Source organism: Salmo trutta, chromosome 24, assembly GCF_901001165.1.
Source record: "Salmo trutta chromosome 24, fSalTru1.1, whole genome shotgun sequence".
In the NCBI taxonomy this organism is placed as follows: domain Eukaryota; kingdom Metazoa; phylum Chordata; class Actinopteri; order Salmoniformes; family Salmonidae; genus Salmo; species Salmo trutta.
In genome coordinates this window covers 19794602-19820147 of record NC_042980.1, presented here as the reverse complement: position 1 = coordinate 19820147, position 25546 = coordinate 19794602, and the positions used below count along the sequence as shown (strand labels likewise).

At 42.9% G+C, this 25546-nt stretch overlaps 1 protein-coding gene across 1 annotated transcript in view; it reads right to left on the bottom strand.

Moving 5' to 3' along the window:
• Positions 1-25546, bottom strand: part of LOC115160877 (receptor activity-modifying protein 1) — a 69932-nt gene that overhangs the window by 20289 nt on the left and 24097 nt on the right. Inside the window, exon 2 of the mRNA XM_029711373.1 lies at positions 3066-3201. Within this exon, the coding sequence (XP_029567233.1) occupies positions 3066-3201 (136 nt within the window). The remainder of the gene's footprint in view (positions 1-3065; positions 3202-25546) is intronic.

Here is a 25546-nt window from a genome sequence, read left to right as displayed (position 1 = left end):
GTGCCAGGCTCTTAATAACAGCTTCTACTTCCAAGCCATAAGACTCCCGGAACAGCTAATCAAATGGCTACCCGGACTATTTGTATGCATAGTCACTTTACCTCTGCCTACATGTACATATTACCTCAACTAAACTGTGCCCCTGCACATTGACTCTGTACCAGTACCCCCTGTATGTAGCCTCGTTACTATTATTTTATTGTTTCTTTTTTTTACATTTTTTTTTTTTTACTTCAGTTTATTTGAGTAAATACTTTCTTAACACTTATTTGTCTTAACAAGGAACCGCCCCTTTAAAAAAAATAAAAAATTCACCTAAAATGACATACCCAAATCTAGCTGCCTGTAGCTCAGGCCCTGAAGCAAAGATATGCATATTCTTGGTACCATTTGAAAGGAAATTACTTTGATGTTTGTGGAAATGTGAAAGGAATGTAGGAGAATATAACACAATAGATCTGGTAAAAGATAATAGAAGAAAAAGCCAACCGTTCTTTTGTATTTTTTTGTACCATCATCTTTGAGAAATGCAAGAGAAAGGCCATAATATATTATTCCAGCCCAAGTGCAATTTAGATTTTGGCCACTAGATGGCAGAAGTGTATGTGCAAAGTTTTAGACTGATCCATTGAATCATTGCATTTCTGTTCAAAATTTTGTGTCAAGACTCCTCAAATGTTCCTAATTTGTTTATTAATAACTTAAAATTAAAACTGCATTGTTGGTTAAGGGCTTGTAAGCATTTCAACACCTGTTGTATTCGGCGAATGTGAAAAATAACATTTGATTTGTGCCTTTCACCCTGCTCTCTTGTGTTTGTTCTACAGCAGTGTTGGTAATGCTAACATAATACAACATTAACATGCCATCACTATATCAAGGTCAACTCTGGTGAGGGGGGTGGACGCGCACACACACGTACGTACGTACGCATGCACACACACACACACACACACACACACACACACACACACACACACACACACACATGCTGCTAAACAGAACAAACGTTTAATTATGTCTTAATTATGTCTGCAGAAAGACAGGAATGAACGTGTCTGTGAGCTCATAATACTATAAGCAAAGAGACTCAATATGTCGGTTTGAAACTGAGAGGCATTGACGGGGGTCATTTCTCCCTGCGTACATCAGAACACACACCAGGGGGTCTTCGTTGCCCTGAAAACATACACAAATACTGCTTGAAACTGGTTTATTTCCTTATCCAGTGTGGGTTTATCTCCCCCACTAAGCCAGAACCTGACTCTAGATTTAACTAAAATAATAAACATAAAAGGGCCTGCCAAGATGTGAAAGGTTACTGTAGCCCTGGCTGCATCTGGATCAGGAGACTGCTCCCCATCGTTCCTGTGGTGAACACTGGGTGGTCTGCCTTGCCTTACTACAGACAATGGTACTGTTCTGGTGTGCATGTCCAAGACAAGTAACTGATCTGGGGATGTTGCTTAGCTGTTCCATATGAGATACTCTCTAAGCTGCATATCCCCAGAGCACTGTGTCAGTGCAGCCATTCACAAATCATTTGGAAAAACAAACACCTTTAGAGATAATTCCCCTTGTGAGAAATCAACATTTCCAGCCACAATGACGGAGGGATGTTGAGAATGAAAGATAGAGGAAGAGAAATAGTGAAGAGTCATTTTTATGTAAGTACACAAACTGTCCCTCCCTGTGGCACGTTGGAGGGGGACAGGTGACTTTTCTGTCGATGACAGGAAAGGGCTGAGCGTCCTGGCACTGCTCTGACAGCTGGGACACCAGTGTCACCTTCCACAAGCCTCCGATTGACAAATCCAGACTAACATTACAGCCAGAGAGGAAAAACAAAACCCCAGCAATGGGGGCAGACAAACAGGCAACAAACCCCATGTCAACCCAGCATTCCTGGTTCCTGGTGGGAGGACATTAGACTGGACTGATGACCATCGGAGTGGTGTATACTAGCATACTATGTGCTACCCCAGTAAATAGAAATAGGGTGCCATTTGGGGCCCAGTCCCAGTCTACATTTAAGATGCTACTCCTAGAGTTAACAGCCTGTGGGACTGGCTGGGCCTGTTACATTTGGATTAATTTTGGTCACCCTCCAAGAGTTTAATGATATGCTCATAGGAAGCCAAGAGAGGGTGAGAGCGGAAAAAGTGCAAACCTATCGCCAGCATATTCAAATTGCAAGTATTGCCAGGCCAAAGGTTTGTGCACACGCTGATTAAATAAACGTTACATATCCCTATTACCTCCCTACCGGTTGAGGAGTGACTGTAATGTTAATGACATGGAGGTGCTACATTACATAGAATGCTATACAGATGTAAGATTTTAATTTGAGCCAGTTTGCTACAGCAGGAAGATAATCCTGCAGCAACAGGAAATGTGAATTATTATGGGGATTACAATTAATGAACATTTTTGTTGGGGTGATACATTTTTCATAAGGGAAAATCAAATCGAACATTTCAGAGTGGAAATTGCAAACTTCAGAAGCCTTTTAAAAACTAAAATACACTACAAGTTTGACATTTCCTGCATTGTGTCATTGTCATGTGTGTAGGTGGCAGGGAAGTCAGGCGCAAGAGAAACCAACTTGGTGGAACTGGAGTAGTTTAATTATTCTAAAACAGACTCCAAAAAACCAACGTACATAAAAATAAACATGGGTAAACATACCCGTCGTACACCTATACAAATACACGAACACATAACCACAAACAATCTCCGACAAGGACATGAGGGGAAACAGAGGGTTAAATACACAGCATGTAATTAATGGGATTGGAACCAGGTGTGTAGGAAGGCAAGACAAAACCAATGGAAAATGAAAAATTGATCAATGATGGCTAGAAGACCGGTGACGTCGACCGCCGAGCACCACCCGAACAAGGAGGGGCATCAACTTTGGCAGAAGTCGTGACACATTGCAGGAAAATTCTCCTGCAACAGGGTGATCAAGTGAAGATCCTACATCTGTAGAATATGAGAATACTTCATAGGTGCTATATAGAATACTACTAAGATACTACATTAGTGCTACATAGAATACTCACTCCACTGTATCCTCCCAGCTGCACCAGTGATGCTGGTCAAGTTCCTCCATGTCCAGTCTGAATTTCCCCAGGCAGAACTCCTCGATGGCGTACTCATAGGTCCCGCCACAAGCCATCACCGACACAGACTGGCATGCTGGGGAGTAGAGAGAGGACAGGGTCAGAACAGAGATGTACTGTAGACCAACACAGCATAACCAACTGAGGGAACAGAGAGAGAGAGGACAGAGGGTTAGAACAGAGATGTAGTGTAGAGACTCAGATAAATGTCATGTTTTTTATCTTTAACTACATGGTAGTCTCACGCCATAGACTTCCAACTCAATAGCCTGGGGATAATCACATGGTACGGGTCTGAGCCAGTGTAGCTCTCATTCACAGATGTTTCACATTGATGAGCAGAGGTATGGGGATCTATCAGTTCTATTTTAAATAGAGGATACTGTTTAACATTTTATCTCTGAGATCCAACAGAGCTCTGGAAAGATCTCACCTGACAGTACTGACAGGTTAAAACCTCATACCTGGAGTTCCTGTAGAAAATTCTCTGGCTTTGAGAGGCTTTCTAAGTGCTGTCTACACTACACCATGTGGTAGCAGTTTCTCACTGTTTGACAAGGCTGACTGGACTGGGAGATTGCTTTAAACTGTTAAAAGGGCACAAACACGCTCTCAACTCCAAAGAGCAGAGCATCACAGAGCATCACTGCCCCAGGGCTCAGAGCTGAGAAAAGCACTCTGTGTTAGAGATATCAAATCAGATCAAATGTATTTGTCACATGTGCCCGAATACAACAGTGCTGTGAAATGTGAAATGCTTACTTACAAGGCCTTAACCAACAATGCAGTTCTAGAAATAGAGTTAATAAAATATTTGCTAAATAAACTAAAGTGAAAAATAAAATAAAAAGTAACACAATAAGATTACATAACAATAACGAGGCTACAGGGGGTACCGGTACCAAGTCAATGTGCAGGGGTACAGGTTAGTAGAAGTAACTTGTACATTTAGGTAGGTGTAAAGTGACTATGCATAGATAATAAACAGTGAGTAGCAGCAGTGTAAAAATAAAGAGGGGGGGGGGGTGTCAATGAAAATAGTCTGGTTGTCCATTTGATTAATTGTTCAGCAGTCTTATGGCTTGGGGGTAGATGCTGTTAAGGAGCCTTTAGGTCCTAGACTTGGTGTTCTGGTACCGCTTTCTGTGCGGTAGCAGAGAGAACAGTCTATGACTAGGGTGGCTGGAATCTTTGACAATTTTTTGGGCCTTCCTCTGACACAGCCTAGTATATAGGTCCTGGATGACAGGAAGCTTGGCCTCAGTGATGTACTGGGCCGTACGCACTACCCTCTGTAGCGCCTTATGGTCGGATACTGAGCAGTTTCCATTGCAGGCGGTGATGCAACCGGTCAGGATGCTCTCGATGGTGCAGCTGTAGAACTTTTGGAGGATCTGAGGACCCATGCCAAATCTTTTCAGTCTCCTGAGGGGGAAAAGGTGTTGTTGTGCCCTCTTCACAACTGTCTTGGTATGTTTGGACCATGATAGTTTGTTGGTGATATGGACACCAAGGAACTTGAAACTCTCGACCCGCTCCACTACAGCCCAATGTTAATGAGGTCCTGTTCGGCCCTCATTTTCATGTAATCCACGATCATCTCCTTTGTCTTGCTCACATTGAGGGAGAGGTTGTTGTCCTGGCACCACACTGCCAGGTCTCTGACCTCCTCCCTATAGGCGGTCTCATCGTTGTCGGTGATCAGGCCTACCACTGTTGTGTCGTAGGCCTGATCTTAATGATGGTGTTGGAGTCATGCTTGGCCTCACAGTTGTGGGTGAACAGGGAGTACAGGAGGGGAGTAAGGTAGGGGAGGAATTTACAAGTTGGCCAGTTCAGGGTCAGCCCAAACTGAACCTCTGAGAGGAGAAGAAACAAAGGGAGGAATCGTAGTGCAAAAAGATGGCTTTTGGCTAAAAATATTAATTAGGTCTCCCAAGTACTCCTTCATGACACACTGTTAGCTGGCCAGTTCGCAGAAGACTTTGTCTCTCGCTCTCTCCGTTAGGTTAATGCCAAGAGTGTGCAAGGCTGTCATCAAGGCAAAAGGTGGCTACTTTGAAGAATCTCAAATATAACATTTGTTTAACACTTTTTTGGTTACTACATGATTCCATATGTGTTATTTCATAGTTTTGATGTCTTCACTATTAGTCTACAATGTAGAAAATTGTAAAAATAAAGAAACCCTTGAATGAGTTGGTGTGTCCAAACTTTTGACTGGTACTGTAAGTAAAATTCATTATGGAAACGTCTATATGAGCAAATATTAATATAATAACCATCATATCAAAGTAAACTTGGAGTCACACGATGATATGTTGTGTGGTCCTCCCACTACGACTCGGGAAACCATGCAGTTTATTAGGCTACAGATTAAATCATTTATGTTGAACTTCACAGGGTGGTGAAAGTGCACAGTTATCTTGAAGCTCCTTTCCAATCAGACATGCTGATCAATACTTGACTGCCGTTTGACAAATAAAAAATATTTTTACTCTTATCGATAATAATCTCATCATGTAGACTAGCCTACCCGCATAGCCTACCCGCACTGTTGGCTAGAGCGCACGTGCCAAGACCAGAGTAGACACATTTGCTATTTACCACAAAATGCGATGGAAACACATTGAACTTTGGATTTTTATTCAGTACATGAAAACTGAAGCGAATAAGTACATTTTGTGTGAACTACACTGCATACAAATTTGTTCCTTTAAATTCCCGCAGCTAATGGTGAAAAGCATTGACAGAAGATGGAGGTACAGAGAGCAGTGCGCGGAGCTGGTATAGCATAGTCTGTACAGAAGAAAGGAATAAGAAAGAATAATTGAGGGAGAGTAAGAGTGGAGAGAGAGCGAACAACAGACTTATCTAATTAACTCTGACAGAATGGGATTTCCTTTTCAAATGGCTTTTGACGGTTTGACTCGCCAGCCAACTCTATTATCACATCATTTTCTTCTCTCTCTATCTCTCCCTCTATCTTCTTCCCCCCATCTCGCCCTTCCTCTCTCTCCCCTCGCTCGCTCTCTCCCTTCCTTCCTTCCTTCCTTCCTTCCTTCCTTCCTTCCTTCCTTCCTTCCTTCCTTCCTTCCTTCCTTCCTTCCTTCCTCCCTCTCTCCATCTCTACCTGTCTCTAGCTACAGGGCTTTCAGAAAGTATTCACACTCCTTGACTTATTCCACATTTTGTTGTGTTATAGCCTGAATTCAAAATGCATTAAATATTTTTTTTTCTCCATCCATCTACACACAATATCCCATAATGACAAAGTGAACTCACTGAATGGATGTTCTAGGAAGAACAGTGTTCTACAGATGTAGGATTTTAATTTAAGCCAGTTTTCTACAGCAGGAAAATCATTCTGCAGCAACATACAACTTTAATTATTAAGTGCATTATAATGAATGGAATTTGTTTCAGGGTTGATACATTTTTTGTTAGGGCAAATAAAGTCTGACATTATAAAGTGGAAATTACAAACTTTAGAAGCCTTTTTAAACCTTTGTAACGGGTTTCGTCGGAAGGAGTGGACCAAAGCGCAGCGTGGTAAGTGTTCATGATTTTATTCAACAACAAAAAAACACTCAAACAAAATAACATACGGGAAAAAGGAAAGCATACAGTTCTGTCAGGTACAGATAACAAAACAGAAAACAACTACCCACAAACACAGGTGGGAAAAGGCTGCCTAAGTATGATTCCCAATCAGAGACAACGATAGACAGCTGCCTCTGATTGGGAACCCTACTCAGCCAACACAAAGAAATAGTTAACATAGAATGCCCACCCCACATCACTCTAGACTTGGTGGCGGCACCGGTTCGGGGCGTAGCCCCCGCTCCGCCAGCTGATCCCTCCACTTTTGTGTCACCAGACCGTGGATCGTCGCCGAAGGAACCAGACTGTGGATCATCGCCCGAGGTTCTGGACTGCAGACCGCCACTGGAGACTCCGGACTGCGGGACCGCCGCTGAAGTCTCCGGACTGCGGGACCGCCGCTGAAGACTCCGGACTGCGGGACCGCCGCTGGAGACTCCGGACTGCGGGACCGCCGCTGAAGTCTCCGGACTGCGGGACCGCCGCTGAAGACTCCGGACTGCGGGACCGCCGCTGAAGACTCCGGACTGCGGGACCGCCGCTGAAGACTCCAGACTGCGGGACTGCCGCTGAAGACTCCGGACTGCGGGACCGCCGCTGGAGGCTCCGGACTGGAGGACGTCGCTGCAGGCTCCGCACCATGGATCATCGCTGGATGCTTCTTGCCATGGATCATTACTGGAGGCTTCGTGCCATGGATTATCACTGGAGGCTCCGGGCCATGGATTATCACTGGAGGCTTCGTGCCATGGATCATCACTACTGGCTCTGGGCCATGGATCACCACTGGAGGCGTCGTGCCATGGATTATCACTGGAGGCTTCGGACCATGGATCATCACTGGAGGCTTCGTACGTGGAGCCGGAACAGGTCTCACCGGACTGGGGAGACGCACTGGAGACCGGGTGCGCAGAGCTGGCACAGGATATACTGGGCCGTGGACGCCCACTGGAGGTCTGAAGCATAGGGCTGGCACAACCCATCCTGGCTGGATGCTTACTTTAGCCCGGCAAGTGCGGGGCGCTGGCACAGGACGAACTGGGCTGTGAAGGCGTACTGCCGACACAGTGTGTAGAGCTGGCGCAGGATATCCTGGACCGAGGAGGCGTACTGGAGACCAGGAGCGCTGAGCCGGCACAATCCATCCTGGCTGAACGCCCATTCTAGCACGGCAAATGCGGGGCGCAGGCACAGAGCGCACCGGGCTATGAATGCGCACTGGAGATATAGTGCGCATCACAGCATAACATGGTGCTCGACTGGTCACATGCTCCCCACGGTAAGCACAGGTAGTTGGCTCAGGTCTCAACCCTGACTCTGCCAATCTCCCCGTGTGCCCCCCAAAATTTTTTTGGGGGGGCTGCCTCTCGTGCTTCCGTCGCTGCCGTGCTAGTTCCTCGTATCGTCGCCGTTCTGCTTTCGCTGCTTCAATCTCCTCCGTCGGACATCGATACTCCCCGGCCAGCCTCCAGGGTCCTTTCCCATCCAGGATTTCCTCCCAAGTCCATTGGTCCTGACCACGCTGCTTGGTCATTTGGTGGTGGGTAGTTCTGTAACGGGTTTCGTCGGAAGGAGTGGACCAAAGCGCAGCGTGGTAAGTGTTCATGATTTTATTCTAAAAAAAACATTGAATGCCCACCCCACATCACACCCTGACCTAACCAAACTGAGAAATAAAACGGCTCTCTAAGGTCAGGGCGTGACAACCTTGAATTCACTACAAGTTTGAAAGAACACATCTGTAAGAACACATAGAACATCTGTCTGTGGAAGGCATGGCCATGAGAGAGACACAAGGTCTTCCTTCTTCACCTCTCACTATTAAGACTAACAGAAAATGTCTCAACATGGATTGCTCTTTTATATAAGAACAGACCCTGCTGGCAGCTAACTTACACTGTAGTGTAAGACTCAGAAATCGGTGAATAAGGAGTGTGTTAAATCTGTGTCTGGCAACAAATATCAAATCTCATCCATCCTCTTCCTCTGACCCAGACCTTTTGATTTCTTCAAAGCGTATTGCATATTCAAAGGCTTCAGTATGCGCACCGCATATAGAGGCACCAGAATTGATCAAAACTATTACATCGTTGAGTGCAACGCTTCTTGCATTTTATCTGTGTTGGTACTTTGCCAAGGGAGGATGAATGCCTACGAAATAAAAATGTAAACAGGAAAATATTTTTTCTCATAAAAAATCCAAGCTGAGATTTGTGAAAGAGACTTGAGGAGAGATTGGAGAAAGAAGAAATGGAGGAGCAACGAAGCAAAGAACATCTGATTCACTCATACACAAAATATTAGAGTAGAAGAAAGGTTTTTGGAATAAAACTTCTTATCATAGCCAACATTGTTCATTTCTACTCAGTGTCTTCAAGGAAAACGTCCTGTGCTGTTTTCAATTTGGTGGCAGATAAGCTTCATAGGTAAACATTAATTCACAATCAAACCCTTCTGTGCACAATCAACCCCATCTATCCAATATGGTATCCTTTACTAATTGATGGAGATGACACGCATTGTTGAAATACAAACATTTGGTGGATGTTGGCAAAACACAAACTTAGACTGTCAAGTGAATTTTGCCAACCTTTCAGCAACTTGGAAACCATTTACTGTATCACTGGAAATAAACTCCTGCACTAAGAGAAGGGGAAAGTCAGAGCACTTAAAACATTTTCAGTGAACATTCCCTGTCCATAAGTAGTTCAACTTCCAATGTCCACAGCTGTGTAGATGAATGAATGAATGAATGAATCAATCAAATGTATTTATACAGCCCTTCTTACATCAGCTGATGTCACAAAGTGCTGTACAGGAACCCAGCCTAAAACCCCAAACAGCAAGCATTGCAGGTGTAGAAGCACGGAGATAAAGGATAGCTCCTCTCAGGAGGAGACCAAGGCAATCCAGAGTTGATGTTTTGCTTTAGTTAATGAACCATCATTCCTATGCACTGCCTACTAACCTCTGGTCCTCTGATTGATAAAGAGCTTCTCTCTGTACCTGTCCTCTACCCCAACCATGGTCACCAACCCTTCCTGTCCCCTTCTGTGTGATTGTGAAGTGATTTTAGGGGAATTCTGAATTCCATTTAACACAAGTCTGGATGGCTTTAAAGCTACCAGAACGTCTTTAAAGCTACCACTCTCAGTCCTTAGGGGGTTTATAACACTGGTATGATGATAGGGATAAAGTGTAGGCTTAGAGTAAGGTAATATTACCCACAGTAACAACAGCCTGCGCCTACTTTATGCAGAAGTTGTCTGACTGTCAGTGTGTCCTGTCTCTTCTACATCACCCTGAGGCTGCCCAGGGAGAATAGGACCTGGGCATTGCAGTAAGGTGCACAGAGACCCAGGTGCTTAGAATGTGTAACCTGAACATGAAGAGGAGAGCCCTGCTGCATCTCAAATGGAACCCTATTCTCTATATAGTGCACTACTTTTGGGCGCTGGTCAAATTGGGACGCATTCCAGCTATAACTCTGTCCTTAATATGACTGGGACTTTAATGAATCATTGAGGGGAACATAATGTTCCTGGGTCTTTGAATGTGTCGCGCTCCAGAGAGTCATTTTCGCCCGCGGTGAGTTTCTCAGACATATTGTGCACTTACACTGGAGAGGAGCTAGGAGAGAGACATGTTAAGTCTGTGTGTCTCTCTTCAGCCAGAGCTTCCTGAAGTGCCCTAAGAGGGTAGTGAAATGACCGAATACAGCTGGGCTGGCCAGTCAGTGCAGATGGATGACTCTTTTTACTGCACTGATAAAGCCGTAGAACGTTTTCAGTAGTGCATTACCCTTACGAAAAAACAAGAATTTTAACACGTTAATAAGTGTTCCAAAAAGACATGTTTTCATGTGATCTTATGTGAAGTTAATGTGATATGTGTGAACATCTTAAGCAACATGACATGAGACTACACGTGAAAATATGATCATGTGTGAAGTGTTCCAAAAACAGGTTCTCACATGATTTCACACTTAAATTTCCAGAGGTGGGACCAAGTCACTATTTTAGAGTCACAAGCAAGTCTCAAGTCACAAGGTCTGAGTCAAAAGTTGAGTCCCAAGTAAAACGGGTCGAGTCTCAAGTCAAGTCCAAATTGTGCATTCTAAGAGCAAGTCAAGTAAAAAAAATCTAGACATGCAAAGACTTGTTCAACTACAAATCTTTGTCCATTTATTGAGACTACGAGACAAGCCATTTGAATAACAACACCAACCAAATCAAAACCAAATAAAATCTGTCTAACAAGAGCTGAACCAGGTACATATAAGCACTTAGCCCCTCCCAGGAACATACAATTACCCAATTGGCAATTAAACCAAATAAAAGGGAATGTTACATTGGTACATTCGTCACAATTAAATCAATTGAAATCTAAATCAAATCAAATATTATTTGTCACATGCGTTGAATAAAACTGGTGTAAACTTTATTTACCATGAAATGCTTGTTACGAGTTTGTAAGTAATAGTAGTAACACAAGAGGAATAAAATAAATTAACAAGAATGGAGCTATATACAGGCAGTACCAGATCAATGTGGAGCTATATACAGGCAGTACCAGATCAATGTGGAGCTATATACAGGCAGTACCAGATCAATGTGGAGCTATATACAGGCAGTGCCAGTACCAGATCAATGTGGAGCTATATACAGGGAGTACCAGTACCAGATCAATGTGGAGCTATATACAGGCAGTACCAGTACCAGATCAATGTGGAGCTATATACAGGCAGTACCAGATCAATGTGGAGCTATATACAGGCAGTACCAGTACCAGATCAATGTGGAGCTATATACAGGCAGTACCAGTACCAGATCAATGTGGAGCTATATACAGGCAGTACCAGTACCAGATCAATGTTGAGCTATATACAGTCAGTACCAGTACCCATACCAGATCAATGTGGAGCTATATACAGGCAGTACCAGTACCAGATCAATGTGGAGCTATATACAGGCAGTACCAGTACCAGATCAATGTGGAGCTATATACAGGCAGTACCAGTACCAGATCAATGTGGAGCTATGTACAGGGAGTACCCATACCAGATCAATGTGGAGCTATATACAGGGAGTACCAATACCAGATCAATGTGGAGCTATATACAGGCAGTACCAGATCAATGTGGAGCTATATACAGGCAGTACCAGTACCAGATCAATGTGGAGCTATATACAGGCAGTACCAGTACCAGATCAATGTAGAGCTATATACAGGGAGTACCAGTACCAGATCAATGTGGAGCTATATACAGGCAGTACCAGATCAATGTGGAGCTATATACAGGCAGTACCAGATCAATGTGGAGCTATATACAGGCAGTACCAGTACCAGATCAATGTGGAGCTATATACAGGCAGTACCAGTACCAGATCAATGTAGAGCTATATACAGGGAGTACCAGTACCAGATCAATGTGGAGCTATATACAGGCAGTACCAGATCAATGTGGAGCTATATACAGGCAGTGCCAGATCAATGTGGAGCTATATACAGGCAGTACCAGATCAATGTGGAGCTATATACAGGCAGTACCAGTACCAGATCAATGTGGAGCTATATACAGGCAGTACCAGTACCAGATCAATGTGGAGCTATGTACAGGGAGTACCCGTACCAGATCTGGAGCTATATACAGGGAGTACCAATACCAGATCAATGTGGAGCTATATACAGGCAGTACCAGATCAATGTGGAGCTATATACAGGCAGTACCAGATCAATGTGGAGCTATATACAGGCAGTACCAGATCAATGTGGAGCTATATACAGGCAGTACCAGATCAATATAGAGCTATATACAGGCAGTACCAGTACCAGTACCAGATCAATGTGGAGCTATATACAGGCAGTACCAGATCAATGTGGAGCTATATACAGGCAGTACCAGATCAATGTGGAGCTATATACAGGCAGTACCAGATCAATGTGGAGCTATATACAGGCAGTACCAGATCAATGTGGAGCTATATACAAGCAGTACCAGATCAATGTGGAGCTATATACAGGCAGTACCAGATCAATGTAGAGCTATATACAGGCAGTACCAGATCAATGTGGAGCTATATACAGGCAGTACCAGTACCAGATCAATGTGGAGCTTTATACAGGCAGTACCAGATCAATGTGGAGCTATATACAGGCAGTACCAGATCAATGTGGAGCTATATACAGGCAGTACCAGTACCAGATCAATGTGGAGCTATATACAGGGAGTACCAGTACCAGATCAATGTGGAGCTATATACAGGCAGTACCAGATCAATGTGGAGCTATATACAGGCAGTGCCAGATCAATGTGGAGCTATATACAGGCAGTACCAGTACCAGATCAATGTGGAGCTATATACAGGTAGTACCAGATCAATGTGGAGCTATATACAGGCAGTACCCATACCAGATCAATGTGGAGCTATATACAGGCAGTACCAGATCAATGTGGAGCTATATACAGGCAGTACCAGTACCAGATCAATGTGGAGCTATATACAGGCAGTACCAGATCAATGTGGAGCTATATACAGGCAGTACCAGTACCAGATCAATGTGGAGCTATATACAGGCAGGACCAGTACCAGATCAATGTGGAGCTATATACAGTCAGTACCAGATCAATGTGGAGCTATATACAGGCAGTACCAGTACCAGATCAATGTGGAGCTATGTACAGGCAGTACCAGTACCAGATCAATGTTCAGGGGTACAAGGTATTTGAAGTACATACAGTTTGTACATGAAAGCAGGGTAAAGTGACTACGCATCAGGATAGATAATAATACGAGTAAAATAAAGAACAGAGTAGAAGCAGCAAATGATGTGTAAAATAGTGAGTGTGTGTGTGTGTGTGTGTTTGTGTTGTGTCGGTATGCGTGTGTGTGTGCGTATGTACTGTATGAGAATGTGTGTGGGTATTGTGTGTGAGTGTCAATGTAGTGTGTGTGAGTGATTGAGTGAGTGAGTGAGTGAGTATATGGTGTGTATATACTGTACAATCTAGTAAGTGTGCGTAGGGTCAGAAAAGGATAGAGTCAGTGCAGATAGTTAGGGTACCATTAATTTACTATTTAGCTGTCTAGCTATTTAGCAGTCTTATGACTTGGGGGTAGTTGTCTCGGAGCCTGTTGGTCAGAGAGCCGATGCTCCAGTACCGTTTGCCAGACGGTAGCAGAGTGAACAGTCTATGGCTTGGGTGGCTGGAGTCTTTGGCAATTTTTCAGGCCTTCCTCTGATATCGCATGATATAGTGATCCTAGACAGCAGGGAACTCAGCCCCAATGATGTCTGCACCACCCTCTAGCGCTTTGTGGTCAAGGGCGGTGCATTTGCCATACCAGGCAGTGATGCAGCCAGTCAAGATGCTCTCAATGCTGCAGCTATAGAGCGTTTTGAGGATCTGAGGGCCCATGCTGAATCTGTTCAACCTCCTGACAGGTAAGAGGCGCTGCCATGCCCTCTTCATGACTGTGCGGGTGTGTGTGGACGATATTAAGTCCTCGAGAGCTTCAAGTAATTTGCAGCTCTCGACCCGCTCCACAACAGTCACGTCAGTGTGGATGGAGGCGTGCTCTTTCCTCTTTCTCCTATAGTCCACGATTAGCTCCTTGTTTTTACTGACGTTGAGGGAGAGGTTGTTGTCCTGGCACCACACTGCTAAGTGTCTGACCTCCTCCCTGTAGGCTGTCTCATCGCCGCCGGTGATCAGGCCTACCACCGTTGTGTAAACAGCAAACTTGATGATTTTTTAAATTTGATTTAACCGGTATTTTTATAGGGAAGACATATTGAGACCTTAGTCTCCTTTCCAAATGTACCTTGTCAAAAGTACAGTACCTGTCAAAAGTTTGGACACACCTACTCATTCAAGGGTTCTTCTTTATTTTTACTATTTTCTACATTGTTGAATAATAGTGAAGACATCAAAACTATGAAAAAAACATATAGAATCATGTAGTGACCAAAAAAGTATTAAACAAATCAAAATATATTTTATATTTAAGATTCTTAAAAGTACCCACACTTTGTCTTGATTACAGCTTTGCACACTTTTGGCATTCTCTCAACCAGCTTCATGAGGTAGTCAGCTGGAATGTTTTCCAACAGTCTTGAAGGAGTTCCCACATATGCTGAGCATTTTTTGGCGCAACTCATCCCAAACCATCTCAATTGGGTTGAGTTCGGGTGATTGTGGAGGGCAGGTCATCTGATGCAGCACTCCATCACCCTCCTTCTTGGTCAAATAGCCCTTAAACAGCCTGGAGGTGTGTTTTGGGTCCTTGTCCTGCTAAAAGACAAATGATAAATTCACTAAACGCAAACCAGATGGGATGGCTTATCGCTGCAGAAGGATGTGGTTGCCATGCTGGTTAAGTATGCCTTGAATTCAAAATAAATCACTGACAGTGTTACCAGCAAAGCACCCCCACACCATCACACATCCTCCTCCATGCTTCATGGTGGGAACCACACATGCGGAGATCATCCGTTCACCTACTCTGTGTCTCACAAAGACACAGTGGTTGGAACCAAAAATCTCAAATTTTCACCATCCTTATGTCCGTTGCTCGTGTTCCTTGGCCCAAGCAAGTCTTTTCTTCTTATTGGTGTTCTTTAGTACTGATTTCTTTGCAGCAATTTGACCATGAAGGCCTGATTCTTGCAGTCTCCTCTGAACAGTTGATGTTGAGATGTGTCTGTTACTTGAACCCAGTGAAGCATTTATTTGGGCTGCAATCTGAGGTGCAGTTAATTGCTGATTTCTGAGGCTGGTCACTCTAATGAACTTATCCTCTGCAGCAGAGGTAACTCTGGGTCTTCCTTTCCTGTGGCGGTCCTCATGAAAGCTAGTTTCATCATAGCGCTTGATGGTTTTTGCGACTGCACTTGAAGAAACTTTCAAAGTTCTCAAAACGTTCCGCATTGACTGACCTGTCATGTCTTAAAGTAATGATGGACTATCATTTCTCTTTGCTTATTTGAGCTGTTCTTGCCCTAATATGGACTTGGTCTTTTAACAAATAGGGCTACCTTCTGTATACAACCCCTACCTTGTCACATCACAACTGATTGCCATTAAGAAGGAAAGAAATTCCACAAATTAACCTGTTTAGGATAGGGGGCAGTATTTTCACGGCCGGATAAAAAACGTACCTGATTTAATCTGGTTATTACTCCTGCCCAGAAACTAGAATATGCATATAATTAAAGTTTCTAAAACTGTTTGAATGGTGTCTGTGAGTATAACAGAACTCATATGGCAGGCCAAAACCTGAGAAGATTCTAAACAGGAAGTGCCCTCTCTGACCATTTCTTGGCCTTCTATACCCTCTTTATCGAAAACAGAGGATCTCTGCTGTAACGTGACATTTTCTAAGACTCCCATAGGCTCTCAGAAGGCACCAGAACGTTGAATGATGACTCTGCAGTCCCTGGATGAAAAACAGTAACGCATTTGGATAGTGGTCGATCTGAGAACAATGAGACGGGTGCGTGCATGTACGTGAAGAGTCCATTTTACATTTTCAGTCTTTGAACAAAAACAACGTCGCCCGGTCTGGATATTATCGCTATTTTACGAGAAAAATCGCATAAAAAATGATTTGAAACAGCATTTGACATGCTTCGAAGTACGGTAATGGAATATTTTGAATTTTTTTGTCACGATACGCGCCGGCGCGTCACCCTCCGGATAGTATCTTGAACGCAAGAACAAACGCAGCTATTTGGATATAACTATGGATTATTTGGAACCAAACCAACATTTGTTGTTGAAGTAGAAGTCCTGGGAGTGCATTCTGACGAAGAACAGCAAAGGTAATCCAATTTTTCTTATAGTAAATCTGAGTTTGGTGAGTGCCAAACTTGGTGGGTGTCAAAATAGCTAGCCAAGATGGCCGGGCTATCTACTCAGAATATTGCAAAATGTGCTTTCACTGAAAAGCTATTTTAAAATCGGACATAGCGATTGCATAAAGGAGTTCTGTATCTATAATTCTTAAAATAATTGTTGTGTTTTTTGTGAACGTTTATCGTGAGTAATTTAGTAAATTCACCGGAAGTTTCGGTGGGTATGCTAGTTCTGAACGTCACATGCTAATGTAAAAATCTGGTTTTTGATATAAATATGAACTTGATTGAACAAAACATGCATGTATTGTATAACATAATGTCCTAGGAGTGTCATCTGATGAAGATCATCAAAGGTTAGTGCTGCATTTAGCTGTGGTTTTGGTTTTTGTGACATTATATGCTAGCTTGAAAAATAGGTGTGTGATTATTTCTGGCTGGGTACTCTCCTGACATAATCTAATGTTTTGCTTTCGTTGTAAAGCCTTTTTGAAATCGGACAATGTGGTTAGATAAAGGAGAGTCTTGTCTTTAAAATGGTGTAAAATAGTCATATGTTTGAAAAATGGAAGTTTTGGGATTTTTGAGGAATTTGTAAAACGCGCCACGCCCTATCATTGGATATTGGAGCGGTGTTCCGCTAGCGGAACATCTAGATGCAAGAGGTTAACTTTTAATAAGACACACCTGTTAATTTAAATGCATTCCAGGTGACTACCTCATGAAGCTGGTTGAGAGAATGCCAAGAGTGTGCAAAGCTGTCATCAAGGCAAAGGGTCGCTATTTGAAAAATCTCAAATATAAAATTTGTTTAACAGTTTTTTGGTTACTACATGATTCCATATGTGTTATTTCATAGTTTTTATGTCTGCACTATTATTCTGCAATGTAGAAAATAGTAAAAAATAAATAAAACCCCTAGAATGAGTAGGTGTGTCCAAACTTTCGACTGGTACTGTATTTGGACCTGTATATTACATTTACGTAAATATTCAGACCTTTTACTCAGTACTTTGTTGAGGCACCTTTGGCAGCGATTACAGCCTTGAGTCTTCTTGGGTATAACGCTTCAAGCTTGGCACACCTGTATTTGGACAATTTCTCCCATTCTTCTCTGCAGATCCTCTCAAGCTGTCAGGTTGGATGGGGAGCGTTCCTGTACAGCTATTTTCAGGTCTCTCCAGAGATGTTCGATCGGGTTCATGTTCTGGCTCTGTCTAGGTCCCACAAGGACATTCAGAGTCCCGAAGCCACTCCTGAGTTGTCCTGGCTGTGTGCTTAGGGTTGTTGTCCTGTTGGAAGTTGAACCTTTGACCCAGTCTGAGGTCTTGAGTGCTATGGAGAAGGTTTTCATCAAGGATCTCTCTGTACTTTGCTTCGTTAATCTTTCCCTCGATCCTGACTAGTTTCCCATTCCCTGACGCTGAAAAACATCCCCACAGCATGATGCTGCCACCATCATGCTTCACCGTAAATATGGTGGAAGGTTTCCTCCAGATGTGATGCTTGGCATTCAGGCCAAAGAGTCCAATCTTGGTTTCATCAGACCAGAAAATCTTGTTTCTCCTCATCTGAGAGTCCTTTAGGTGCCTTTTGGCAAACTCCAAGTGGGCTGTCATGTGCCTTTTACTAAGGAGTGGCTTCCATCTGGCCACTCTACCATAAAGGCCTGATTGATTGTCTCATCTCCACAGAGGAACTCTGAAGCTCTGTCAGAGTGACCATCGGGTTCTTGGTAACCTTCTTGACCAAGGCCCTTCTCCCCCGATTACTCAGTTTGTCTGGGCGGCCAGCTCTAGGAAGAGTCTTGGTGGTTCCAAACTTCCTCCATTTAAGAATGATGGAGGCCACTGTGTTCTTTGGGACCTTCAATACAGCACACTTTTTTGGTACCCTTCCCCAGATCTCTGCCTCGACACAATCCTGTCTCATAGCTCTACGGACAATTCCTTCGACCTCATGGCTTGGTTTTTGCTCTGACATGCACTGTCAACTGTGGGACCTTATATTGACAGGTGTGTGCCTTTCCAAAACATATCCAATCGATTGAATTTACCACAGGTGGACTCCAGTCTAATTGTAGAAACATCTCAAGGATGATCAATGGAAACAAGATGCACCTGAGCTCAATTTCGAGTCTCATAGCAAAGGGGTTGAATACTTATGTTAATAAGGTATCCGTTTTTTTATATACATTTGCTAACATTTTGAAAAACCTATTTTAGCTTTGTCATTATGGTGTATTGTGTAGATTAATGAGGAAAACATTTCATTTAATACATTTTAGAATAAGGCTGTAACGTAACAAAATGTGGAAAAGGGAAGTGGTCTGAATACTATCCAAATGCACAGTATTGGAAATATTCCACACTATATCCCATTAAGAACTGCTTTACTTCCAAACAGACAGATGGGAACACCACTTCTGACTTAGAATTCATTTTTACATCCTTATATTTTATACAGCCAGTCAGAGACATTGAATAAGAGTAAGAGGGAGAGTATCTCTGGCTTGCTTCAAAATAAAAAATTGATCCCTAAAACTCTTACTATTAGTAGGCCAACATCTATTATTCATCAGGACTGCAATGTGTGGGATGCACATGAAATCATGCCTTTTTACCTCTCTCTTTTTCTCTCTATTTCTCTCTCTCTCAGCGCTCTTTAACAGTTACATAAAGCACACAAACAAGCCAGTGAATTTAAAAAGCGCAGAAAGCATGTACAGTACACAGGGCTTAAATGTACAGTACAGGATATCCACTGGTGCAAAGGGAGACACGCTTCAATCAAATCAAATCAAATTTGATTGGTCACATACACATGGTTAGCAGGATGTTAATGCGAGTGTAGCGAAATGCTTGTGCTTCTAGTTCCAACAATGCAGTAATATCTAACAAGTAATCTAACAAATTCACAACAACTACCTTATACACACAAATGTAAAGGGATAAATAAGAATATGTACATATAAATAAATGGATGAGCGATGGCTGTGCGGCATAGGCAAGATGCAGTAGATGGTATAGAATACAGTATATACATATGAGATGAGTAATGTAGGATATGTAAACATTATTAAAGTGTCGTTATTTAAAGTGACTAGTGATACCTTTATTAAGTCCATTTATTGAAATAGCCAGGGATTTGAGTCTGTATGTTGGCAGCAGCCTCTCTATGTTAGTGATAGCTGTTTAACAGTCTGATGGCCTTGAGATAGAAGCTGTTTTTCAGTCTCTCGGTCCCAGCTTTGATGCACCTGTACTGACCTCGCCTTCTGGATGATAGCGGGGTGAACAGGCAGTGGCTGGGGTGGGTGTTGTCCTTGATGATCTTTTTGGCCTTCCTGTGACATCGGGTGCTGTAGATGTCCTGGAGGGCAGGTAGTTTCCCCCGGTGATGCGTTGTGCAGACCACACTACCCTCTGGAGAGCCTTGCGGTTGTGGGCGGTGCAGTTGCCATACCAGGCGGTGATACAGCCCGACAGGAAGCTCTTGATTGTGCATCTGTAAAAGTTTGTGAGTGTTTTAGGTGACGAGCCAAATTTCTTCAGCCTCCTGAGGTTTAAGAGGCGCTACTGTGCCTTCTTCACCACGCTGTCTGTGTGGGTGGACCATTTCAGTTTGTCCGTGACGTGTACACTGAGGAACTTAAAACTTTCCACCTTCTCCACTACTGTCCCGTCAATGTGGATAGGGGGGTGCTCCCTCTGCTGTTTCCTGAAGTCCACGGTCATCTCCTTTGTTTTGTTGACGTTGAGTGAGAGGTTATTTTCCAGACACCACACGCCGAGGGCCCGCACCTCTTCCCCGTCTCGTCGTTGTTGGTAATCAAGCCTACCACTGTAGTGTCGTCTGCAAACTTGATGATTGAGTTGGAAGCGTGCATGGCCACGCAGTCATGGGTGAATAGGGAGTACAGGAGAGGGCTGAGAATGCACCCTTGTGGGGCCTCAGTGTTGAGGATCAGCGGGGTGGAGATATTGTTTCCTACCTTCACCACCTGGGGGCGACACTTCAGAAAGTCCAGGACCCAGTTGCACAGGGCGGGGTCGAGACCCAGGACCTCGAGCTTAATGATGAGTTTGGAGGGTACTATGGTGTTAAATGGTGAGCTTTAGTCAATGAACAGCATTCTTCCATAGGTATTCCTCTTGTCCAGATGGGATAGGGCAGTGTGCAGTGTGAAAGCTGATAGGGAATAGCTGCACTGTTTGTATTCGGTCATGTTTCCAGTTTGCCATGATTAAAAGCGGTGGATAGCACTTTCAGTTTTGCACGAATGCTGTCGTCAATCCACGGTTTTTGGTTAGGAAAGGTTTTAATAGTAACAGTGGGTACAACATCTGCGATGCACTTGCTAATAAACTCGTTCCCTCATTTATCGTCCTGCTTTTGACACCGCTCCGTCTGCCTCTCCTGCGGCGACTGCGTTGTTTTGGGTCGGCCTCTGGGATAAGATCCCATGTCCAGGGTTGATGTCCGAACAAAGGATCCGCTTCGGGAAAGACGTATTCCTGGTTGTAATGTTGGTAAGTTGACATCGCTTTTATATCCAATAGTTTTTCCCAGCTGTATGTAATAACACTTGATATTTTCTGGGCTAACAATCTAAGAAATAATACATAAAATAACTGCATAGTTTCCTAAGGACCTGAAGCGAGGCGACCATCTCTGTCGGCGCTCTAAACGTCCATTGTGTTTGAATGGAGAGACACTGTCACACCAGACAAGTACCATGTTTAGAATGACTTGAACCTCTCTGGGAAATGTGGGACGCTAGCGCCAACAGCCGGTGAAATGTGGGACACCCCGCCAACAGCTAGTGATATAGCAGAGCGCCAAATTCAAAACAACAAAAATCTCATAATTCAAATTTCTCACACATACAAGTATTATACACCATTTTAAAGATACACTTCTCGTTAATCCAACCACAGTGTCCGATTTCAAAAAGGCTTTACGGCAAAAGCATACCATTAGATTATGTTAGGACAGCACCTAAACAAGAAAAACCTCACAGCCATTTTCCAAGCAAGGAGAGGCGTCACAAAAACCAGAAATACAGCTAAATGAATCACTAACCTTTGATGATCTTCATCAGATGGCACTCATAGGACTTCATGTTACACAATACATGTATGTTCTGCTCGATAAAGTTCATATTTATATCCAAAAACCCCACTTTACATTGGCGTGTAATGTTCATAAATGTTTTGCCTCCAAAACTCCCGGTGAATGAGCACATCAATTTACAGAAATACTCATCATAAACGTTGATAAAATATACAACTGTTATGCATAGAATTAAAGATAAACTACTCCTTAATGCAACCGCTGTGTCAGATTTCAAAAAAGCTTTACGGTGAAAGCACACTTTGCAATAATCTGAGTACAGCGCTCAGTCACCAAAACAAGCCATACAGATACCCGCCATGTTGTGGAGTCAACAAAAGTCATAAATAGCATTATAAATATTCCCTTACCTTTGATGATCTTCATCGGAATGCACTCCCAGGAATCCCAGTTCCACAATAAATGTTTGTTTTGTTTCGATAAAGTCCATATTTATGTCCAAATACCTCCTTTTAGTTCACATGTTTAGTCCAGCATTCCAAATTCCCAAGAGCGCGCGTTTAGGCCAGACGAAAAGTCAAAATAGTTACATTACAGTTCGTAGAAACATGTCAAACGATGTATAGAATCAATCTTTAGGATGCTTTTTATCATAAATCTTAAATAATATTCCAACCGGACAATTCCTTTGTCTTCATAAAGGAAAGAGAAGGGAGCTCGTGCTCACGCCCACGCGCGTGACTGAGAAGATGGCCTACTGCCAGACACCTGATTCCAACAGCTCTCATTCTCTTCCCATTCACAGTAGAAGCCTGAAACAACGTTCTAAAGACAGCTGACATCTAGTGGAAGCCTTAGGAAGTGCAATATGACCCCACAGACACTAGGCAATCACTTGAAAAACTACAAACCTCAGATTTCCCACTTCCTGGTTGGATTTGTTCTCAGGTTTTTGCTTGCCAAATGAGTTCTGTTATACTCACAGACATCATTCAAACAGTTTTAGAATCTTCAGAGTGTTTTCTATCCAAATCTATTAATTATATGCATATTCCAGTTTACTCTGGGCACCTCATTCATCCAAGTTACTCAATACTGCCCCCCTTTCCCAGAGAAGTTAAATGTGTTTACAGTGTTAAACATTTAAACATAATGTCGATTTAGAAAAATAATCCAAACATTTACATGAATGGACACTTCACACAGTCACAAGTGTCCTACAGAATATACAACCACTATAACTGGTTCCCCTATGAACAAGCTATTACTCATTAGCAACCCAGCAGAGCCAGACCAACTCAGACCAAAATTACCCAGAGAGATGCCTTGCAGAGCACCATTATCTTGTATTATTCTTCAAAACCTGTTGTTTATAGAACAGACTGTTCAACTTCATGTATTCTGGACTGTCCAAATTCTTTATTTAGGCATAAATGAGATTCAAACTCATGACTTCATCACACAAACTGAGTATAGTATATGGTTCACAATTCCATTGGTCTATTTCTACTCAATACGATATTGAGAAATGGTAAATGGGTTTTGTTCAGCGGGTTGAGATTTGAGGGAAAGGCCTGTCGCTTCGAGTCAATAAGAACACAAGTATTTCCCTTCCATTCACATCTTTATCTCAACCTTCACAGAAATGAATTGGTCCTTGTTTTACCCATTACATTCAGCAACAAGCCACCACAATTGCTATGAAGGAAAAAGAGTTCCATGCATAACAAAATGTGCCCTGACTCATCAAGATACCATCACATTGGTTTTTGTCACCTTGACAAGCAATCATGCTCTGGGGGAAAGTAACAACCAAACAATTGGTGGAAGAACTGTCACCGGTATTGATATCCCCGTCGCCACCACCTCCCACCCATCCTGTGTGCTAGAGCAAATAGAGTCTGCCAGACACAGGTAGAGTAATATTGTTTACTCTGTGTAATATTGATCTACTCATCTCAACATTACACAATGCATAAACATAAAAACATATTATGACATATCATTTCATTAGGAATACTCAAGGGGAAAAACAGTAGTCTGACAGCATGATATGGCTACGGAAGCCCTGAAGCCCAAGGCAAAACAATCTTCTAAAATTCACTCTTGGATTTATCTCATTCAAATTACATAGTATTTCGTTTGAACGATTTAGTATCGCGTTTGAAGACTTAAATGTTTTTACTAAGTCGTTCAAATGAGATACTGGTACTGCTCAGCCACAAGCTTTTGGGCATGCTCTGCCTAGAATATTTCATAGGCCTATTCAGTTGTAATTATTATATCTATCTTATATTCTACTTTCTAACATTAGGATACGTAGTTTGGATTTTCAAGGACTTGTATTAACGGATGTTTTAGGCAGGCAATACATAGGCTACTGTAAAATGTATTTTAGTTTTTCTTGGAACACCATAATATAATTACATTTAAGCTAAAATATCACAAATAAATCAGAAATAATAAAGGCCATATCAGCTTCTTTTCATAAATAAAAGTGATGTGTCACGTCCTGACCAGTAAAAGGGGTTATTTGTTATTGTAGTTTGGTCAGGGCGTGGCAGGGGGTGTTTTTCTGTGTGTTTTGGGGTTATGTTCTAGGTTCATCTATTTCCATGTTTATTCTAGGGTATCTATTTCTATGTTGGATTTGTTTGGGGTTGGTCTCTAATTGGAGGCAGCTGAATCTCGTTGCCTCTGATTAGAGACCATATTTAAGTAGGGTTTTTTTTCCATTGTGTTTGTGGGTGGTTAATTTCTGTTTAGTTGTCTAACCTGACAGAACTGTGGGCAGTCGTTTTTGTTTCTTTGTTTATAGTGTTCTCAGTTTAATAAATACAAGATGAGCACTAACCACGCTGCGCCTTGGTCTACTCCCTTCAACAGTCATTACATGATGAAAGAAGCTGCATACGTGAAATGTTTGCACACAGAAGCCCCAACAAGCTTCATATGTGCCTGGGAAATGTGCTCTACAAATGAAATATTATTATAAAGACAGAAAAATACACCAAGTAAAAGCTTAGATAAATAAAATACTATCAGTGGGAACATAGCCATAATAGGAGAATTGAATTCAAAAAGCCAAACATTTTAAAATACATTGAGCCCGCAGTGTGTTGATGCTATTTCTTTAAAATCTATTACATTTAAGTAGGGACTGGCAGTAGGACAGTGTCACAAGGCTACATAGTCATAGGACTACACTTCACACCTGCTGGAGGGAATACACAGCTGTCCTCGACTGTTACTCTCAACCCGCTCCACTACAGCCCTGTCAATGTTAATGGGGGCCTGTTCGGACCTCCTTTTCCTGTAGTCCACGATCAGCTCTTTGGTCTTGCTCACATTGAGGGAGAGGTTGTTGTCCTGGCACCACACTGCCAGGTCTCTGACCTCCTCCCTACAGGCTCTCATCATTGTCGGTGACACTGTTGTGTCGTCAGAAAACTTAATGATGGTGTTGGAGTCGTGCTTGGCCACTCAGTCGTGGGTGAACAGGGAGTACAGGAGGGCACTAAGCACGCACCCCTGAGGGGCCCCAGTGTTGAGGATCAGCTTGGCAGATGTGTTGTTACCTACCCACACCAGCTGGGAGTAGCCCTTCAGGAAGTCCAGGATCCAGTTGCAGAGGGAGGTATTTAGTCCCAGGGTCCTTAGCTTAGTGATGAGCATTGTGGGAACTATGTCGTTGAACGCTGAGCTGTAGTCAATGAACAGCATTACACCTTCGTAATGTGATGAGTAGATTGGATAGTCATAATTTAGGCTAATAATATAACTCCATCACCGTTGACAAAAAAGACCATTCAACAGAGTCTGAATTACACCATGACATTTATGGGATTCCTCAAAGAATTATGGGCCTAATAATAATGATGTCA